General features: G+C 41.5%; 1 protein-coding gene across 1 annotated transcript in view; it reads left to right on the forward strand.

Moving 5' to 3' along the window:
* The window catches only part of LOC144524676 (X-linked interleukin-1 receptor accessory protein-like 2), a 449,564-nt gene that overhangs the window by 337,786 nt on the left and 88,418 nt on the right, over nucleotides 1-23,360 (forward strand). Inside the window, 2 exon segments of the mRNA XM_078261101.1 lie at nucleotides 21,053-21,084; nucleotides 21,086-21,128. Of these exon segments, the coding sequence (XP_078117227.1) occupies nucleotides 21,053-21,084; nucleotides 21,086-21,128 (75 nt within the window).

The raw sequence follows: 23,360 nt of genomic DNA on the forward strand, positions 1-23,360 counted from the left end.
GTGTGTGCACATGAGGGTGACATGTACAGTTTAATGACCGCGTATGACCTCACTACAGACAGAAAGTGTGTGTGTGTGTGTGAGACTTTGTCACTGCCTTGACCCTGCTCAATCATTTTCGAAGTTCATTTACTCGCTCTCTTTCTGTCCCTGTTAATGTCTCTGTATAAATGAAAAATGTATTAATGATTGAATATGGCTCAGACAGTGGCAGTGCGTTGACTGATGGCGGAAAGAACAAGCTCATTATTAAAGGTCTTATCACCTCTCAACAGACGCAGTTAGACACACACACACACAAACACACACACACACAGACACACACACATGGACCTCACTTCTTGCTCAATGTCATACATGCACCTCACCTTTTTAAAAAGTTGTACAAGGACCTAGAGTTGGACACTCTAGGTCAATGTTACCTGAAGTGCCAAAAACAACACATCCTTATACCTAAACCTTATAGGTCGATTTCGAAAATGACACATACAATCCTTGTATACACTGTAGTGCCGCAAGGTGGCGGTTTAATCATGTTACAGTAGTCATGTGACCGTTCTATTTGACGTAACAGGCGCTGTTTTAAACACACAGACTTTGTTAAATGAAACTAGGCAACAAAAATACTAATGTTAGGGTAAAACATCAGGGATGAGTAAAACTACATAACGGGACATAACGGAGGGTTACGGAGCGTAGAACTCATAGGTAAAACTTCTTTCAAATTGACAGTTGACTTTTAGTTTCACACATACAGTAAGAGGGACAGATTCCATGTAAGGAGGTAGGTTTGCGTGTTGGATGGTCATTTCCATGCTTCCGATTCATGCCCATGTAAGCAGCCACGCAATGAATTCTGGTTGCGTTGCGACAGGTTTCGAGGGACGCTGCTCTCTCCTCATTTGCAGAAAGCTGAGGTCCAGGCTACTTTATGCAAATCGGGGGCATCCAGCACGCATCGCCGCCTCTCGAAACTCCCGCTAGCTAATGGCAAAACAAAGAAGTTTTCACTGGTATTAATAATGCCTTTAATTGACTACTGTTTTGTGTCTCAGGCTGATGGGCTTTCTTGACTGAGTGTTAATTGTATATGTCTGTTTGACGGCAGCAATTCAAGAAGTGTCTAAAAGTTGAAGGTGCATTTACACACTTTTAGACACTTTTAATGTCTTGACAGTTCTTCCACCTGCTCAACGTGAGCCTTTGTAATTGAGAGGGAGAGAAAACGCTCCGTAGCCTACACATAGCACAAAAGATAATTAGCTAAGTCTCCATGGGTGGTTGAGCTGCCCCCAGCCCCTACACTGGAAATAGTGTGTGTTCCCATCCATGCTGTCGGTGGGACCAGCGGCAGTAAGGTAAGGGTCCCTTAACTGATTTAAATCAACTAATTAGAATCACTAACCATGCACTCTCACACACGCACATGCTGAGGTGGTGGTGGTGGTGGCTTCAAGACGGAACGGTAGCGCTGCCAGCTGTGCCTCTTCAGGATGTAGTTGGTCGATACTGTATCGCATCTGCTTCTTGGTTATTTATATCGTCTTGATTTCCTCGTTTTTCAATCATGTCATTTCTTCACGTGTCATTTTACATCTGCCCGTGGGGATATTCCAGCCGGTGACATGGAGAGACATCTCTGAGGTCACAGCCAAATGGATTTTCATTGTAATCGTCTGAAGAGCATTTTACCTTCTATTGAGCCTCATCAGCAGGCCTGGATTGCAATTTCTGCTTTAAGTGCATTTCTTTCTGACAAAATCTTATTTTATATAAGAGAATCCATTTCATGATTCCATCGCAGAAGCTTTGCATTGTTGACGGTGTTCCATTTATTACATGCTTTAATGAAAAGACAAGTTGCATCTGAAGTCTCTACAGTTTTTCTGTGATTTAAAGTCCTCTCCCATTTGATCCATTTTAACAATCCCCTGGAAGGTTTAGATTTGTCACTTAACATAACTAATCAGTAAGTCCTAGTCTTAAGACAGCAGTCTACTAGAGACACAGAAATGTGTCCAGCACTCTTAAAACCAAAACAGCCGGCCTTATTATTTTCTACGTACAACCCCCTCACCGGCAGCAGCTAGGTGCGCATTGGCGCTCATGGATGGGCCGCCCTGCAACACTTAATGCCACTTTCCTATTTGCTCCCGTAGGAGCTCCACTTCTCTGCTCCCGTCGCAGCTCGACTTCCTCGCCTCACCTCTCGCTGTCATTGTCTCTCATTTGTGGGGAAAAATGGAGACTAGTTGTTGAGGTCGAGAAATATCCCGAGCTATACGATCCACGGTTCCGTTAATATGAAGACAATGGCAAAAAAGGTATGCCCCTGGTGAGCCAAAGCTCTGGAGATTAGCTCTTCAGGTGAGAAGTCTATTGTAGGTAGTGCATGTCCACACATGATTGTTGACTGCAGCGTGACACTTCCTCGTGTAGCTGTGTGTTTTTAGCTTTAGGCACCCTTTAACAATGCTCAGTAAAAGCAAGATTTGAATCTAAGACATGAAATATTTGCTGTTTGAGAATATAGGGCTAAAATATAAACATATAGATTTGTGTAGACAGAAGTGCAAACCATTAAACTGAATGTAAACAGGACTGTAGTAAATATATATGCAGTGTTGGAATGTAACTAAGAACATGTACTCAAGCAATGTACTTAAGTACAAATCTGAGGTACTTGTACTAAGTAGTCTTTTCTCTTCATGTCACTTTCTACTTCTACACTACATTTCAGCGAGAAATATTGATATATATATATATACACACACACACACACACACACACACACACACACACACGTACAGCTGATTATGATTAGCCGATTAAACACTTAGTTGATTGAAATAACTGTTTTGATTGTTTCCACTTTCTAAAATGTGAGGATTCTTCAGCATTGAGTACATTCACCTGATGATAGTTACATACTTTTACTTAACTAACATTTTCAATGCAGGACTTTTGCTTGTAACAGAGTATTTTTACAGTCTGGTATGAATACTTTTACTTAAAGGGTTCTGAATACTTCTTCCACCACTGTATATATGCATAATGAGAAGTAATGCATATGTGCATACAGCTGTAAACAGTTTGTAACACAGACAGTAAGTGAAGTACATAAAGGTAAAGTGTCAGTATAATGCAAAGTGACAAGTGATGAGTTCAAGAGTTCGGGAGTCTGATGAGCCCGGTGGTGCGGAAGTCGGATAATGTACTGTATTGACACATGTTTTCTGCTGAAATACCTCAGCTCAATACATGCCCAGGTGATGTTCTGTGTACAGGACCTTGTGACATGATATTATATTGTGATGTTACTCAAAACATTTTAGAGTGCTAGGCTGTGCGCTTGAGCCCGTTAAACTTGTTCACCTGGTAGCTGTCACATCTGATCTCATCAAGTGTTGTTCTTTTTCCTCTGCAAAACTCCCCTCCCTGTAGAGCCCTTCATTTTTAATTCATTTCTTCAATCATTCAGCTCTATGTGCAAGACTTGAGGGAGAGCGCTTGTTTCCTCCATCAGGGTGTCCCGCCAGTGTGGTATTGCTCCGGAGCAGATGGCATTGGTGATAATGATCTACTGTGTGTGTGTGTGTGTGTGTGTGTGTGTGTGTGTGTGTGTGTGTGTGTGTGTGTGTGTGTGTGTGTGTGTGTGTGTGTGTGTGAGAGAAAAGAGAGAGGTGTATTTTGGTTTAATGTCTCCCCCACCTCAGCACTTGCACCAGGCTCACGTTAAAGCCCATTGATTTCTCACACACACACACTCTTGCTTTACGGCTTTACACTGTGTTCCAGCCTTGGGGCTCTGGCTCTCTCCAAAGAGTTGTTGTTGCTCAGAAATAGGCCTATGTATATTTCACACAACACCAGATCATCATAATGACATTACCATAAAGCTGGACTTGCATCATCTCCGCTATGATTCAGCTTCCTGCTTCCAAGAGGCTATTTTTTTCTTTTCTTTTGCAGTCCAGAATGATTCACCCATTTCCTGCGTTGTTGGAATTACATCCAAGGATGTTTGTGTCTGCTTTGTGATAGCATTTAAATGAGTACATCATATTAACCTATAACCTCTTTATTGAATCATATAACGGGCATCAAAGTGATCCATAGTTGTGGTAGGTTGTTGTCACCAAAGCAACAGTAACTGCTCACAAGCTACATGCTTAGCAAAAAGTTGCTGACCCTAACTCTCAAGCTACATATCGTCGCTGTCGGCCGAAAAACCTCGTACCTCCATATTTTGTCACCCTTTACGTCTTTATGTGGATTTTGCAACTATTTCACCAATGAAAAGTATTAAAAAGAGCTTGTAACTAAATCTCGTAACTCCATAAGGTCCTCAAACTGCCTCCACTCCGCCTCCATCTTGAACGAAGTGTTGAAAATAAACAGTGACGAGGTGATTTCGTCTGACTTTGTCTAAGGTCAATAGTCAGATAAAATGTTCTCCTCAAATCAGATCTCTTTTTCATATAAAATACGTACAAATAACGATCTTGGACAGCAGCCTGACAGCAATGATATGTGACATCAAATAATTATATAATTCTATTAGTTTTATGTTGGTAGAGTTTATCTTAAATATAATAAAATAATATTAGCAGGGCTTACTTTGCACAGTTTCCCTTGGAAATGAGGATAGGTGGATGGATGTGACAGCAGATACAAATACACTTTCTCACCTAAAACAGTTCCAAAAATAATATCACCCAAGTGTCATCAACTGCATTGCCTTCACAGTTTATGTTGGCATGATCGTGTTTGATTTGCAGTTGTCAACTATGAAATCAATCGGTTCAATTAATCGGTTTGAGTCAGTAAAAATTCAAAAAAATTCTCTGATTCCAGTTTCTTTCTAAATGTGATTTTGTTTTTTTTGACGACTTAAGATCGCAAAGGTTTTAAAACATGATCACCCACTATCGAAATGACAGAAATGTTCTTATGGTTTCATAGAATATTTATGAGTAACTTTTTGCAAATATTTTGACTTCTTGAGGGAATACACATTTACCAAAGCACTTTGTCTGACGTGAATGTGAGCGGAAATCTCCCAGCCGCCGGGAATGCTGTGAGCCCTCACAGGACACTATGTCTACTGACTGTTTTATCAAGATTTCTCCCAAATAATTCACCCAAAATGTGTCAATCAAACTGTAGAATGTGTGTAAGACCTGTCCCCAGAGAGATAAACCAATCAGGCGTATCTTTCTGCGCATTGATATTCTATGGTACTCTTTATATTTACGTCGTAAATATATACATCATGTTATTTATTATGCTCCACGCAATGCCCCAAAACCGTTTTCTGGTTAGACCTTGTGTTAACTGTTCAAAGTGAAACACAAGAGCAGATGATCTGCTCATACACGTCAATGACTTTGTGTTCATGTTGTCATTATGCAAAAAACGAGGCGGCTTACTGAACAAACTCTCGAAAACAGTACTGACGTCTGCCTGTCACAATAAAATAAACGGAGACAGCTCACTTCAGCTGACTCACTACTCAATAGAAACTATCACAGCATACAGATAAATACCCGTACATGACTAACGTGTGTGTACACACACACACACACACACACACACACACATGGGGTCACAGATAAAAACATGCATGTAGACACGTGGAACTACACAATTACATCTACAGTATGCGCATGCAAGCATGCACGCACACACGCGCACACACACACACACACACACACACACACACACACACAGACACGGGGTCACAGGTAAAAGCATGCATGTAGACACGTGGAACTACACAATTACATCTACAGTATGCGCATGCAAGCATGCACACACGCACGCACACACACACACACTTGCATATGTGTGGGAACCTTCTGTTGGCTTGCATTCATTCCATACCACAGCACATGTACAAGCACACACACATAAACACACACACACACACACACACACACACACACACACAAACACACAAACACACACACACACACACCTCTGAAAGTGTTTTTAATGACATGTTAACTCCCCATCCCTTTAGAAGTTATAAATGATACAAACATTCACGTGTAACACTGATCACATATCATAGGAAAATCCACCTCGTTTGGCTTCAAGCAGTCTCGCATTGCCAGACCTTCCTCCACAGCGCTGCGGAGGATCTGAGGAGCAGTTAACCATAGTCCTCACAAATCCACCAGAGTTTAAAATTACAACAAAGAAAGTGGAAGGTAACGGACATCCGGCCGAAAAGAAGGACATCAGGCAGAATTTCCGGCGGCACCAGAGCAATCCCGGAAGTGGAACATTGTGGATATAGACTAGGCTTCAAGTAATGTGTTTCTGTCTGAATTACCAGCTTACCGAACCAATCGGCGTCCGGTGAGTACTGGCAGCTGCGGGTGTAGTTTAGGTGTATCTGAGACCATGGATGTGCGACGTTCAAAACAACAATGACGGACATGATAGACAGATTGTTCATCCAATTACATGCCAGGTATTTATTTTTTATTTTTTTAAAGTGCCCGGCCATTTCCAAACAGTTTCCAATGACGGCTTCTCAGATGGTTTTGTGTAACGATCGATCTGGCGTGTCAGGTTACAAAAAAACTGTTGAATGTAGGAAAAAGGGAGCTATAAAAGGAGAGATAGAAGTGATGAAAAGATAAAGGATGTGAGGGATTCAGACAGAAATGAAAGACAAGGATAGCAAGCACTGTAACCAAATTATTTCTTTAGCTGGTTGATACAATCACTCGGTTATTTATCTGTTTAACATCAGAGCTTCACTCCGTATCCATTAATGGGACATTGTCGCTTAGGGTTGCTAACACAAAGCATCTGGCTATTTGTTTTGCACCAAACCAGTGAAATGATTTTAATTTCCCTCAGGGTTCCACTATCAGAGTGACTGATTTGCACCCAAAGAAAATAAGAATGTATTCTGAAAGGGAAAGAAGGAGTCTCATTGTGAATAGGGCATGACATACAAGTCTACATGTATCAGGACTAAATATAAATGTCTCCCGCTTCTCTGCTCTGCCAGACATTTCATATTTCCCCAAAAGGTCGAATCAATTTGATGTACGGAATATAATATATCTGATTATGCACACTGAACAGCATCCAATATACACATTTTCTCACTTGTTTTAAAGATAACAAGGCTGGTAGGGTTGTTTAGTCCAAGCTGAAAATGTCTGCCTAGTACCTCCTAATGATTTCTTTTCCTTGACCACTTTCTAAGTGTATACTTCCTTATGCTACTTGTGTTACTCTCTTCCACATCATTTCAAAAGGAAACATCGCACTCTTTACTCAGGCTGCTCTCATGCTACTTAAAGTAAAACACTGTAATTTGTATATATTCCACGCATTTATTGCTGTATGCACCACAGTGACTGCGGCTGTATAAGAGCGCTCTGGATACACATAGGGAAGAGATCGGGGGGGCGGGGACGGGTGTTGGATCATAAATCACAGGGCTTTTAAGCGGGGGAGCGGAGTTCGTGGTGCCAATATAGCTTGACCGCTCTCTACCAGACCGGATGACAATGCAGATTTTGGTGCCAAATAAATGCCTGCGCTGCACTCTGGTGCCCTGAAACGCATTTTACAGGCAATGTGATGCTTGTCAACATTACACTTGGCAGCAGGTAACGTTAGCCTACCGTTAGCTAGTAGCTGGCTTAAACACGGTTAAAATACTGAAAGCTAAACGATCTGACATGTAACAGTAATTCACTGGAAAGGCTCCAACACCGGGACATACAACAATCTGCAGCTAAAGACACAGTGAAGCCTAGCTGCACGTGAGACCTCATGGCCACTAAAGGCCTTTTTATACTTCTGCGTCAAATCTACGCCGTTGCTACGCACATAGGTACGTGAAGACACAAACCTACACCTGACGCGCACCTCTCGAAAAATGTAACTACCCGTCAAGGCGACGCAGACCTCAAGGACTGTGATTGGTCAGTTAATACATCATTTCCGGCGTGTAGCTTTTCCGGTTTTCCCGTCCCTCTATAACGCCATTGTTTTTGCCCGGAGTTGTTTGTTTCGTAAAAACGATGGATCAAGTTGAGGAGCGTCTTATAGAATAAGTAAGAAAGTACGACCATCTTTATAACTCGTCTTCGGTGCACTACAAAGATTGCCAGATGGCAAACAATTCATGGACACCCCATGTCAAGCACCGGGACACAGAGTCGAATTTCGAATCTAAGGTAAATATAAGTTCATTGTTTACCTCTGTTTTGTGTGGACTACTAAGCAAGCTAGCTAACAATGCTATCAGGTTGTCCAAATTCATGTCGCCATGGTACATAGTCAGTAACGTCTGTGCAAACAAAATGTAACATAGCATGCTGAAAATGTTGGTTTGATATGCTGTTTTTATAGCGCTAAGTTCGTTGTTTACCTCTGTTTATGTGGGCTACTAAGCTAGCTAATAATGCTATCAGGTTGTCCATATACGTGTTGCCATGGTACATAGTACATAGTCTGTAAATGTTGTTGTGATATGCTGTTTTCATAGCGCTGCTAATTCCATATCTTATAACAGACTTCTGGTCGTAAATCACACTGCATAGACCACAAATGTAATTACCTGCACAGACAAAGACCAACCAACTCTCTCTTTGTCTTTCACAGGAACAGACCTCAACAACAACAACATCCTCAGATTCCGACTCTGTGCCATCCACTTCACCTACTGAGCCATCCTCAGTGCCCCCCCAGCCACCAGCCTCACCTGCACAGCCATTGTCAACCCAACCACCACCACCTGTATCTGCTGTGTGTGGGTCCCCACTTTCAATGCTGCCAGAGTCACCTGTGGGGTTGAAACGGAAGAGGAACCCAGATGACTGGCTGGTAAAGCAGATGGTGCAGCTAGATGAACGCCGGATGGACCTCCAAGAGAAGTTGCTGCAGGACACCGGCGACGACTGTAGCAGATTTGCCCAGACAGTTGCTGATCTGCTACGGAGGGTGCCAGAGGGCCGGAAGTCTGATGTCATGTTCAATATGTACAATATGCTGTATGACAGCAGACAGCAGCATGACCCTTCTACTGATTCAGTGCACTTTTGTAAATAGTTAAAATTTTCATATGTTGTATATTACAGTAAAGTTGTGTGTTGTTTTTTTATATTTCTTGTACTTAAACCGTTGCCCTTTGTTTTCAGCACTTTACTTATTTTTACATTAATAAATCCAAGTTTGTTTTGAAATAAGTTTGTTTATTTACAATTCAACATTCATGGTTACATCATGGTATCATAATCAGAAAAAGCTTCATTGCCAAGTACGTTTTTTACATGAAGAACTTGTTTTGGTGTTGTAGGTACATGTCACACATTCTCTAAATGAAAGAAGGTTAAGAAAATCAAGTATTAGAATATAAACAATATAAGTATAACATATACACACAGAGCAGTACAGCAGAGTAAAGCAGAGTAAGTACAGTGGCATGTAGAACCAGAGGTGGTGTGTGTGTGTGTGTGTGTGTGTGTGTGTGTGTGTGTGTGTATATATATATATATATATATATATATATATATATATATATATATATATATATATATATATATATATATCACTCATTGACCAAGTGTGCCATGGCACACTACATCATCCTGCCATGGCACAGTTCCATGTGGAGACTGAAAAAAAGCCTTCAGGTCATTCCGAACAGCTATGGCAGCTCGGGTGGAGCGGGCCCTGGACATCTGTGTTGGATCTACAGGGGCAAAGTTTGTGTCGTCTGCCACCATTCTGCGCCACTCTCCAGGCTGTACCGTTCCATCAGAGTCACAGTCTGCAAAATGTGGGGGTTAGTATCAGCTCCCTGGGGTGCTCGCTTCGTCTGTGTAGGTGAGGTAGTTATGCAATACCACACACACTTTAACTACACTCACAGCTTTGTCTGGCTGGAACTCAATTGGTCTTCCCAGAATTCTCCACCGTGCAGCCATGATGCCAAAGGTATTTTCAATCACCCGCCTTGCTCTGGAGTGGCGGTGGTTGTAGATTTGTTTGTCTCTGGTCATGTTCACTCCTGTTAGGAAAACAGAATATTATTCACTGTACCACAATCAGAATCAGCTTTATTGGCCAGGTTTGCGTTAAACAAGGAATTTGACTCTGGTAATCTTTTGCTCTCAAAGTACAACGCTGACTTAACATATAAAGAGCAATGAGTAAAAAACAGAATGAAGAGTAAGAAATATATAACCAAAAAAGAATACTGTTAAGTATGCAGTATAACAATACAATTTACAAAAAATATCCAATAACAGAGAGGGATCAATCAATCATGAGGTATAACAAATATGTTATGAAGCCACAATGTACTATGCTTTAATTAATTGTATTTACATACCTGGAAAAGGACACATGAGATTGCAGTGTAGGGGGAAGGCAGCATCAGCAACGCTAATGTGGGGGATTTGGACTCCGGTCCCAGGAAGTTGAGCTGGTTGGGGCAGATTCAACTGGTGGTCCAGCAGAATCGACCCAAATGCTCACTCTTTGAAAACGCCACCATCGCTCTGCCGTCCATATCCTCCCACGTCCACCATCGTAAACCGATACCTGGCATCACGTTGCCATTAGAACAATGGAGTGAGCTCCCAGTCTCTGAGCGACGTCAATAGGCATACGGTGTGTGCTCTGATGGTGTATTAAAGGTTTTAAACGACGAGCAAAATCGTCAAATCGACCTTTCGACATTCGAAAATACTTGAAGTGCATTTCTTCGTCCAAGTCCCTCAGCGGTCGAACAACCGTAACAAATTCGCCCATCGTTGGCCTCTCTTCGTTCACTGGTCGTACATACCAACTTCGCCGACGTCTTCTTTTCCTTCTGCGATTAACATTTGCAATAAAATCATTTGTTGTTCAATGTCGATCATCTCCAGCTCCAACAACACTCTCGCTCTTTCGCTCACCATTTCCGGAAATGAAAAAAGCGGAAACAAAACAAACTATCAAAGAGTTTCGCGATTGACCCTCCAGAAACCACACACCCTCTAGCGTCCTGGCAGTGAAATGCACCGCGTTGCCAAGAAACACGTTCAACCCCGACGCAGAACTCCGAAAGGGTCACGATGACGTAGCTACGGCGTGGAGTTGACGCACAACTGTAAAATGGCCTTAACGGAGTCGCAGTTGTCAAAGAAACAACACTAGCGGGATTTAATGATGCGTACAACTGCAACGCGTAAGCTCATGGTGCATACAATGTTATTGTGAAGTACCATTCTGCCATCTAGTGGTTCCTTTTTGTATCATTTAACAGCAGTTCACTGGTGAAATTGTTGTAAGTTATTGTAAATATATTTTAAACGTTTCATTTAAATTTGACCATATGGCCTCAGCAATAAACAAGCTGTTCACAGACTGTCGTTTATTGAAATGACCAGAACCGGAACCTCACGGTGAACGGTACCCGGCTCACAGCAACTTTTCTTGGCTAAATTTAACTGTGGAGACCGCTAAACGTAACTATCATGTGACCAGTCGACGGTCGCCTAATTTCGTAGGATATCATATGAATTGGAATGCAATACGAACCCCTTTAATGAAAATGCGTTGTTTTACTTCTCTACAATTTTTGACTGCTGTAGTTACTTGAAATAGGATTGTACTTATTAAACATTATTAAATATGTTGCACTGTTATACGTTAAGTATACAAGGCAGAGTGTACCTAGCTACCTAAAGTTGGCTAGCACCATAGGCCATACCTGGTCATACCAGACCAGGTAAGGCTGTAGCAGCAGAACCCCTAAATGTACCCTCTTGAGATTTTGATTCACCAACCGTTCTTACGAAGAAATGTTCTTAAACCCCACTTACGCACTTTTTATGAAGATTCTGACATTCACTAATGTTTTCTTATCTTGGATTTGTTCTTAGATAAGAACAAAATCTACGAACACTCAAGAGCACTCTTGCGCACATTTGAGTGATGACAATTTGCGCCAAATAATTGGTTACTGCATTTTATTTAATTCTACAGTCATTTACAATGATAGTATTGTACTGTAATGTATTTCTGATCATTTGTTGAAAAAAAAAATCATAGTATGCAAAGAAACACTAACACTGCAATTTACATCAGCAATTAAACTGATTAAATCCTGTATTATTTGGTGATTGATCGCGCTATTTATAGGGCCAAAATGCAGTGGTGGAATGTAACAAAGTACAAATTCTTCGTTACTGTACTAAGTACATTTCCCACGTATCTGTACTTTACTTAAGTAGAATCAATAGTGCATACTTTTGACTTTTGCTTCGTTACATTTTGCAGCAATTATCTATACTTTCTACTCCACTCCATCAGTTTTTCCCCCTGCCAAAACGTCTTCCTGACCGTCACACGTTTGTCTCACCAGTGAAGTTTGGTAGGCTGGTAGGCATAGATAGGCTATATATGGGGCACCGCCGATCCTTTATCGGCTTCCATGCCGGCTCTGGTGCTCCAGAGCCCGGGCGCAGCTGACCCTCGGTAATATAGCATCCAGTAAAAGTGAAAATGAAAATGTTTGTTTTTTTAGTATTCCCGTTTTTAAATCATAGTTGCCATCTATGTCTCTCCACAGCGTGGTTAACTCCTCCGCCAGGCAGCGTAAGATGCGTTCATATGTTATTTATTTGGCTGGACCTCTTCACATCTCCCCATTTTTGCTTACTTGCATGGTTAAAGAAAATAAAACCGTCTTAAAATACATCCATGAATAAAACCAGCCGCATTCCAATTCTAACAACATATTTCCGTTTTATGCTGGTTAGGATAGGAACTTCTTTTAAAAGCCAGGCCTTGTTTGTGGTAGTGGACATCTTCAACTTTTACTACTACTTTTATTTAAGTACTGAGATTCAGTACTTCCTCCACCACTGCAATGTACAAGTCATCTGCGATATCCATCTCTTGAACGCAGTCTTCCGCTTCCCAGGAGGTGTACAGGAAGTGTCATGTCCTTATATGGGAATTTGTGGGGCGTTTTCTTATGCTAATTAGGAACAACTGGCACGCGCTTTCAATTACGAAGACGTGGGATTCATCAATCCTAAGAACACAGGTGCGAACAATTCTGTTGTTTAAGAACACGTCATGAATTAAGAACATATTTAAGAGAACACTTAGGAAGATATTGGTGAATGACGCCCAATGTTTTAAACAATGCACCCACAAAATTTAGGAAAAGAAGACTGCAAGCTTGTTTAAGGTAAACAATGCAAATTATTTTCTTTTTTTAAATCATTCAACATATTTGCTAGACCTCAAAGATGCACATAGACAAACAGATCTTTGTTTAGAGAAAATTCCACACTTAAAAACGGTGTTGTTTGTGAACCTGAACCAAGACTGAGCAAAGTTTTTCATTCTCCATCAAACTAATCAGTTCTGACAGGTTTAATATAGAGCCATTTTTCTTGCGTGAGTGCCTATGACAGCCTTTATGAGTTCATACTTTCTGCAAAATGTCTCTCGAATGAGGTTTAAAAACTCTCCCCACTGTGCCAAAATAAAAAGTCTAATGTGTCAAAGGTCAGACGAGACAAAGTGTGATAGTTTCACTGGACAGATGCCTAATATGCTAAGGTCATTCCATTTGCAGTACAAAACATTCTAGGCCACACAAAAGGAATAATTAACAACGTCATACTGAGTAAATTATGTCATTGTGGATATTATTTGAAATGTTAACAAATGTCTTCTTGTGTTCTGTTCCCCATGTTGTGAATCTTACGGTCATGCGATTTCAAAATGTAAATGTAAAAAAAAAAAAGGTCACATTTGGTTCGACATGCAAGCTGTGTTCATTCCATCCGAGGAGATAAAGAGTGCAATAAGACAGTGTTTGTTTTGATCTAGTTGGAGCACCTGGTGAGCTAAAAGTATCAGATCAGGACGATTCAGATAGCGTCAACGTGTTCTTAAATCACAGAAAAGTCACTCAAATGACTTTCATATAAGCTCATATCTGATGACAGACACACACACACAAACACAAACACACACGCACACACACCTTTAAGTTCAATAAATTGCCAGACTTATATTCCCTGTCATGATTGCAGTAGGAGATACGAACTAAAACAAACTTTGACTACTCTCTGTAAGGTCTGTCTAGTGATTATCCAGTGATCTGTCTGACCTAATGTGCTGGAGTGCACCGCACTACCTAACTGAAAAAGGTCAAATATCATCTGAAACCTGTAACTGAAAATTGTATATGAATGAAATTATAAAGCAGCTCTGCACTGAGACAATTGCAGTTACTGAGTCTTTGTACCGTAATGTGGTGTTGGTAATTCATTTGTCTGGTCAGTTACACATAGAGGGTGTGTTGTGGGCAGTGGCTAAACCTGACTGTAAAAATGTAATTACACTGTATGCATGTGTGACTTCTGATGTGCTCCAGCAATGCATGTTCTTTTTACATTTTGATGCTATCACCACCCAGGACCCTTGCATTTTGACTAAAGGCAGTGACACACCAACCCGATAATCGGCCATCAGACAGTCTGGCGAGGTCAGTGACTCGAGTCTGTTCGGTGTGTTCCGTGCCGTCGTCCGTCCGAGGAGCTGTCGGCCTTCATTTTGGCCGACCTGACATGTTGCGTTGGAGGGCGGGCAGTCGGACTCCATGACCAATCTGATTGGTGGAGTGCTAACCCGGAAATAACGAGCGGGATGAGCGTGACTAACGCCTCTCAAAATCTGACAAAAATCTTTTAAACTGACCTTTGTCGATCAGATTCGGTGAACTATCTTCGTAAAACATGAGATCGTATTCTGAACGAGCCGCCATTATGCCCGGTTGAAAAATCCGGGAGCAGCCAGACCCACGTGACGCGTTCGTCCAATCAGCCGGTTTTCATTTTTTGTTTTCGTTTTTCGTTTTTTTAAAGATATTTTTTAAGGTATTTTTTGCCTTAATTTAGACAAAAAATGAGAGGAAACAGTAGACGGAGGGGAAGACATGCAGCAGAGGGCCCAAGGCTGGACTCAAACCCAGCAGCTGTGGTTAAGACTGAGCCTTAATGGTACGCACCCTATCCCGGTGAACTACCAGGGCGCGCCCTTAAGGTGGCACTTTTTACTGGCCCAGGAACAATCTAGTTTGTGTTGCAATAATTCAGACTTGCGAGTCATGGTGGTCACTAGTCGCAATATTTGGACTTGGGATAGAAATGTGTTGTCATGATATATGCATTATGCACAAATGTGCAACTTTATTCCCAAATATTAAAAGAAAAAACACTAGAAATGATCTTGCGATGGGATCACACACCAGCCGCGGCACCAAGTTGCAGGGGCTTAAAGTTGGTGCCCCTTTCCTACTTCCTACCCCCATACTCTTGGCACCATTGCTGGGACAACATCCATTTTCGAACATAACCTTCATTTTGAGCTCAACTACACACCTGTAAGGTTTCATGTCTGCATATTGCATGATTGCGATGCTATTGAGGTTACAAAATCTGGCCGCAGACATATAACACCTGGCCAAGTACTCAAAACTGTCTCCGTGTTAGTTCCCGCTACAGTACGTGTCTCCATGACCACATTTTGCCATGATGACAATAATTTAGAGTCACGTTTGTGTCCACTTGATGAAAGTCCATTAGTCACTCTACCTCAAGCTCTGTTTTTGTCTCCATCAACTCCTGAAGGGAAATATCTGGCACGTTAGCTGCTGAATTCTCCAGTATGTTCACCAGATAGTTACCAACTTTGTCTGTCTGTTGTTTAGTGCTTGGCATGTAGTGTACAGTGGGTTTATCACAGCTTGTTTGCTAAAAACATGGAAAAGTGAAAGATGCTGAAAATAATTCTCAAATAGTTTGTCACTACGAGCCACCTCCTTCACATTATACAACATTTTGTTTTGTTATAGCTTTACATTCATTTGCTAATTGTGTCATTCCAGTTATACCCTGAAGCCGAAAAATCAGCAGATCCTCTGTACTTTGTCGAAAAGTAACCTTCTTTTGTGGCATTTCTCCTTTTCCACATTTAAAACATCTTCTTTGCGCCATCTATTCGAACATCAGAGAGTCGCACAGCAATCATTTACAACGCCCCACACAGTAGCTGTGTTGTCTAATCGTTGTCTCGTCGCATTCAAACTTGTCTCCACCAGACCATATTCAACTTGTCTCAGACCAAGCTGGGGCTTTGCATAATCTTCACAGACCCTCAGATATGGTAGACCTGCAAAGCCATAATAAAGGGAGCTGCAGCGTTTACTTCCTGTGAATCATTACTTCCTGGGACTGTTTGGTTGAAATCAGCCAATGCCTTTAACATGCAGACAGACATGCACATACATTTCCATATCAACATGCTGTCATGTTCAAGACAAGCAAGAATTATGAACAGTTCAAAGATCTCAAGTGTGTGTGTGTGTGTGTGTGTGTGTGTGTGTGTGTGTGTGTGCGTGTGTCTTTGTGAAGCTGTGTGCTAAAAGTACATCAGCCCCATTATTATCATCTATTCAGCACACACCTTTTGATATTCAGATTCAGTTTAACACAGACCCTCAATTTCTCTTCTCCTTTAGAGAGAGCTGGCATGTGTGAATTAATGACACATGGTGTTGGTTAGGGCTGTTGGAATGAATTCGAAAGTCAAACATAATTCAAATGTGATTTATTTTTATTTATTTTTTTATATATAAATAGGTTGGCTAACGTTAGCTAATCTCCCTTTTCTCGTATGACGTCTGATGAACAATAAGTTACGGGAGTAAGAAACGCACGGCATTGTGAGCTAACGTTACATACCGAGTAACGTTAGTAAAGGGGGGAGTGACAGGCTGCGGCTTGAAATCGGAAGAAAGATGGGAAATAGTTTTAAAACGACTTTAAAATCGACTTCCACCGAGCCAAAATGCCTATGTTATCAATAGTTAGCTCGTTCTGGTTTCCTAATTGCATCGCGAGTTATAGGAGCTTAGCTGGGAGCTTCATGGAGACAGCTAAAGTTTATGTTAGCTGCCCTACAGCTGTCAGTTAGCTTCGACTTCATATATTACCTTCTAAAATAGTAGTGACAGCACCGTTTAGCTTAGTTATCAATGCCGTTAACATCGTGGCTAACGCTGTTGTTACTTAGTTTATGACAAATTGATTCGGCTGTGCTTACTAACGTTGTTATTATGCTAACCGAGCACCGTTAGCCTTTACAACAGAGAGCTTCAATACACTTGTTAGATAATGTTTTATGACAGAGTTCTCTGTTGATTTGGCTTTGTCGCTGTGTGCTCGTGGTGGAAAATGAATGTGAACAGAGAGCGGCGTGCCAGAAATGCAATGCGCCATGACGTAGATCCCCTTCAAGGACAGGCTAATGTTGGAAGTCCCTCTAGTGGACAGAACGTGTAACAACAACCACATGCTTATAGTGGCAATGTCAATGCATAAGCCTGAGTAGTGTAGTACCTATTAATAACAGGCTGCATTTGAACATAAATATTCTAATATTATTCAAATATTTTTAAAAAATAACAAAATGTGAATGGTATTCTAGAAGAAGACTGACAGCTCTAGTGTTGTTGCATCTTGTGTTGTGACAGATTTTTGCTCAGTTTTCAGTATGTTTGTACCTACAAGCCAGTTGGAAAAAGTGTCCAGTAAGGTCCAAATGGTACACAATAATGCTGTTTACAGTGCTAATGGTATTAGTAGAACTTTCTTTTCTCCTGGAGAGACTTTCTGTATATCAAAAGACCTAACACAAACACAAAACAGTAGTGCAGACTTTTCAGTAGGATCTGTTAGGCGTGTCACTTGATAAAGACACGGACGTATATAGGAGAGACGCACTGCACCACTACTTAATCACTACTGACATAGCTCCTACTGTGCCTCCGTCTCACTTTGACGCAGTCAAGTTCACAAAATACCAGGCAGGCAAAAATACTAAGGCTGTGCAATTAATCGAATTGTGATCGTGGAAACAATGTAATCCAGAAAAACTATTGTTTTGCACATTACTTTTTGCAAGTAAAGTCATATTTTGTCTGACACGCGCACGTTCCCCCCTACCAAACACTAAACTCGCTCAACCGTCATTTGAAGATATTTTGATAATATTTATTTTAAGGAGAATTCAAAAAGTAGTATTAAGGGAAATTTCACAGTTAAATTTTTCCATAATCGAGGAGCCCAAGTGTACACCCAACAAAATTACTTATAACCTAAAGCCTTAAAAAGCCATGCAGTGTGTTCTGCCATGCAATCAAATCTTAAAACCCAATTTTCCAACACAATAAGTTTGGACTGATTTAAAAGTAACACAGACAAATTTCCACATCTACTGTATTCTTTTTACTAGTTATACAGTATGAGTGTTTACTCTTGCTCTGAAAGGCAGCAACAACTAAAGGCCTACCTTAGATGAGAATGGTAAGGGAAATAGTGACGAAGCAAAGAAGAAAGGAAAGGTATAGGGTGGGGATAGAGAAAATAGCTGAAGAGGAGTAGGTCTAGGTGAAGGGTTGTCTCATTAATCTGAAAAGGGTACAGCAGTCCCTTCAGAATGCAAATGAAACTATCAGTCTTATCAGAGAGAGGGATAGAATGATAGTGGTATTGACAGGGTTATTGGGGTACAAGGTGGAAAAGAAAAACGGTATCTCCGGGGAATGTTAATGTCACTTCGAAAAAGTTACAGAAAGAGCATTTAGACCAACATGGGAAACTAAGCGGGCTAGGTGCGCATAGTCTGCAGTAAATTTCTTACAATTCATCTTAAGGGGAACATGAATTGTACTGCATTGCTTGGCAAACCATCCAATAGTTGTCAAGACATTTGAAAACTACAAATGTCATCATGGTGGTGCTAGAGGAAAAAGTCAGAGGATCACTGAGGTCATTAGGATTCATCTTCAGGGGCCAACACATTCTCACTCCCATCGCGTCAAAAAGCAACGCTTGGTCAGGTGCCTTTGGCGTTTGTTACCGACACAAAAAGTCTCCCTTAGCGTCAAGCCCTCTGGCATCATATTCAGAAGCGATTGGTCGGGACCTTTGGCTTCACTTTTTGACGCTCTGGTTCTGGACGTACTTTTAACTGACATGCGGCACAAGAACGGGACAGTTAGGTTTAGGAAAAGATCGTGGGTGGGGTTTCAAAATGTACGTTTCAGTGACAAGCGGCACATAAACGGGACACAAACCCCGGTCTCCTGGGTGAAAGTCCTGTGTTGTTTGACCCATCCCAACCTACCTCCTTACGTGGATTTTAGGTCTTTCATACTACTCGCTACTGTCACTCTTAAAGGTGCAGTAGGTAAGACTTATAAAACTAACTTTCTGTCATATTTGCTGAAACTGACCCTATGTTCCAGTAGAACTACATGAAGCTGGTCATTTACAAAAAAAAAACCTGGCTCCTCTAGCACCACCTACAGCCTGTAGTGTGATTTGCAAAAATCCACAGCTCCCTGTTCAGATGCACAAATCATGGCCGGGGGGGGGGGGGTGTCTAACTGTGTGTCAATCACTGCTCATGCACATGCATTCATTCTTCCTTGTGGGGGGAGGGGCTTAGGAGAACGTTTTGGGCTTTAGCAGAAAGGGGGTAGGGACTGAGAAGTTGTTGATGTTCAAATTGTTTTGCTAAGTCCTGGATCTTCCCAATCCTACCTACAGCACCTTTTAATACTACATAATCTTACAGCATCAGTATTTGACAAGTTGGGAGTGAGAACGGGTTGCATGGGACCATAAATGTCTGTACAAATGTCTTGGCAGTCCATCATGTAGATGTCCAGATATTTCAACCTGGATCAAAGTTGTTGACCAAACCTCTGACATTTCCATCGCTAGAGCCAAAATGCTTGCACTACTAAAGTGGGGATAGTTAGTTTTCTGTGCTATTTTCCGTCAAAGCCAATTTTATATTCACCTTGAACGTACAGACGCTGTACTGTATGTTCCCAGAATACCAGTCATCTTCACTCCCGCGTATGTTTCTTGTTAAACCATCAGTATAGAATGCGATCGTCAGATGATCATTAGGAATTGGTAGACACCAGATATCAGCTTCTCAATCCTGGGCACAGAACACATTGCATGTACTGTAACACAGCCTTCAAATTAGGATGGCAGTGCTGAAACAAATCAGAGGATTATCTGAAACTTGGAGGTGGTGAGGAGAAAAGCTGTCGGACAGCAGAGAGCGTTGGTGTTCATAATCCAGTGAGGTGAAATCGAGAGGTGCTTCAAATGGAAGCGGAGAGTGACTGCTGGCCGTCAAAGTTGAAAGGCCGTGAGTCAGCAAAGAGACAAAAAGAAATCATGAGGTGTGAGAAGCTGTGCGCTGAGGTGGTGTCTCGTGGGTGTGAGTGTCAACGTGCTCCAGACTCTGTATTTGGCTTTGTGGTGCAGGGCAATGATCAGTTGGTGGAGCAAAGGCCAGCACTCTCCCTGGGTTTTTCTTTATAAAATAGTGTACTGTCTAGCTCTGTAGCCACATTGCAACTTAAATCTCAGACCAACCTTATTATATGTCACTCTCCAACTCTCTGAGCTCTGTCTACTAATATACCTCGTTTGTGTGCTTTTATTCAGTTGACAGAAATGCTGGTACATTAAAGTAAAGTTGTTGGCTTAATTTGGTTTGTTTGGATTGAAAAAAGACCTCCTTCTTGACACGACAAATTGTTACAGTAAACCCAATGTTCTAACCTTGCTAGTCGAGAATTAAGACATCCCTTCCTTTTGTTCTATTCAAGCCAGCCGTACATATTGGTGTTTGGATGGCTACAATGGATGTGTGTGTGTGTGTGTGTGTGTGTGTGTGTGTGTGTGTGTGTGTGTGTGTGTGTGTGTGTGTGTCTCTGTGCAATTTGAGAAATAAAGTGGATTTTTACCTTTTCCTTTGTATTTTGTTTTTTTAGATTTAAGACTTCTTTATGTGGGAATGATGAGCCCATAATGTCATGATATATGTTCACCAGACCAAAGCTCATTAGATTAAAACTTTCAAACACTCCTAATCAACCTTGCCCCTGTATCTCTTTCCCTCTCTCTCACAGCTCTGCAGACCGCTCAGCCTCCCAAGGTCCTTTTTCCCCCCGCAGAGGCAAGACACCACGATCGAAATCACGCCTGGTAAGGACCAACAGCACTTCTCTATCTCTTTATTCCTAGGTTAAAGTGGTAATCCTGAAGGTCCTCGTTTTTAAAATGCTGTCGCCATCTTTGGTGCAAAGTGCTCATTTCTGTGGTGTTTGTTCATGGTGACATCACCATGGACACTTCTATTTTGCCCTGTCATAACAGAGATGGACAGCTTAAGTGCCTCTGTAGTGTGACATTCAGGCATAAATGAACACTAAAGCTGGAATTTTACTTGATGCAAGCAGTTAGTTGGAGTCCTGCCGTAGAGATGCATATGTGCTACAAAGCGACACCAAAAACCTTTAACGCAAAATATAATTCCACCTTAATTCTGTGCATTGGAGAGGTGCCTCTGTTTTAACTTGCCAATGCTACACAGATTTGATGATGGTGATTTTTGTTCATGATGTACCTGTAAGTGGAGCTCTTTTTTTGTCCCTTCAGTACTGATGCTAGCACTTTGCATCCTAACTACACGTCTTCACCCGTTTATGGCACCGGACCGTTGTCGAATGCATTATTGACTCTGAACAAGAGGTTTTCTGCATTGAAATCCCAAGTGGCAGACACCCAGTGATCAGAACAACGGAGCTCAGAACTTATATGAACTAGTAAGGCAGTTGGAGAGCAAGAAATTTGGATCCGCTCCAAAATGTAATGGGTTCTTTCTTGGCCCATGCTACACACTTCCACCAAATTTCATGAATATAGGGCCAGTAGTTTTTTCATAATCCTGCTAACAAACAAACAAACCAAACCAAAAACATAACCTCCTTGGCGTAGGCAGCTATCAAGAACTTAACTACACTTAACTAAACATGTTTATTTGTAACTATAATGGATTAATATAAAGAGCATGGATATATTAAGAGAACATAGGTACCATGCTCCAAGATAGGGCTCCGTTAATTCCAATGAAGGTTGCTAACCTCCCACAAACACCAAAACAGTTCTTCGGGGCATTAACTTTTTTGGGCCCCCAGAGCATGCACATTAATAATCCTGTCACAAGACAAGAACATTGGTTGAGTTAGGGAAGGATCTTAATTTTAATTTTTAATAAGTTTGAGCATCTAAAATAATTGGTTATGGTTCGGGAAAGATGGCGGATATAACTGAGAGTATGTGAGAGAACATAAACATTACTTCCTGCATTGGCACTGAACATAGACATTGGACGAAAACCATGAGGTGTGGAACTGTCCAATATGGAAGTCATTCTAATGGATAAAGGCCCAGCAGTTGCGTCTTGTGACTGTGTCAGCTAGTCTGGCTCAATGAATGTACATTGCTGGGATAAAGCCTGATGTCCGTGTCGGATGTAGTTTCACATTGCCAGACCTTCCTCCACAGCACTGCGGAGGAGGGTCTGGCTAATCCACACAGCCTACTGGTATGGGATAAAAACGTCCTCTGGTTTATTGTCATTTCTTTAAACCAATCACAATCGTCTTGGGCAGCGCTAAGCGCTGGACGGAGCCAGGGTGCCTCTGCAAAATAGCCTCGGGGAAGGAACTTGTTTTGGTGGAAGATGCGTACGTTCAAAACTTGTTTTAGTCGCGCAACAGAAATCTCAGATTGGACAGATAGTCTAGCTAGCTGTCTGGATTTACCCTGCAGAGATCTGAGGAGCAGCTAACCATAGTCCTCAGAAATCCACCGGAGTTTAAAATTACAACACAAAGAAAGCAGAAGGTAACGGACATCCGTCCGAAAAGAGGGACATCCGGCGGAATTTCCGGAGCAATCCCGGAAGTGGAACATCGTGGATATAGACTACTTTTGTAGTGATTGTGTATGTAAAAAAGTCAAGTCAAATGTATTCACTCCAATTTACTTTGTGCTAAAACATTTACAGAGCCCGCACAGGACTCGCTGGCTACAGCGCTTCCTTATCTATTGATGAGAACTGGCCGATAGTCAAAACCCAGACATTTTCCAATGTAGTCTTTTCACTTTGACTTGTCTTCACCGGGTGATTTTCACATCTAAAGGATGTTTAGATTGGCAATTTACATCAGGTTCAGACATATCCTGTTAGCACTGTGAGCACCAGCATGAAAGTAAAATGATCATTTCAACTAGGAATGTGAATAAAAATCAATAAGCTTCTTTGAAAACAACAAGAAAGGTCTGATAAGTAATAAGACAGAAATTACTAAAAAAGTCTCACTGGGATTAGCTTGTACTAAACGGTACGTGTTCTGCTGTGGGCCTGCTGCC

Source organism: Sander vitreus, chromosome 10 (genome assembly GCF_031162955.1).
Source record: "Sander vitreus isolate 19-12246 chromosome 10, sanVit1, whole genome shotgun sequence".
NCBI lineage: Eukaryota > Metazoa > Chordata > Actinopteri > Perciformes > Percidae > Sander > Sander vitreus.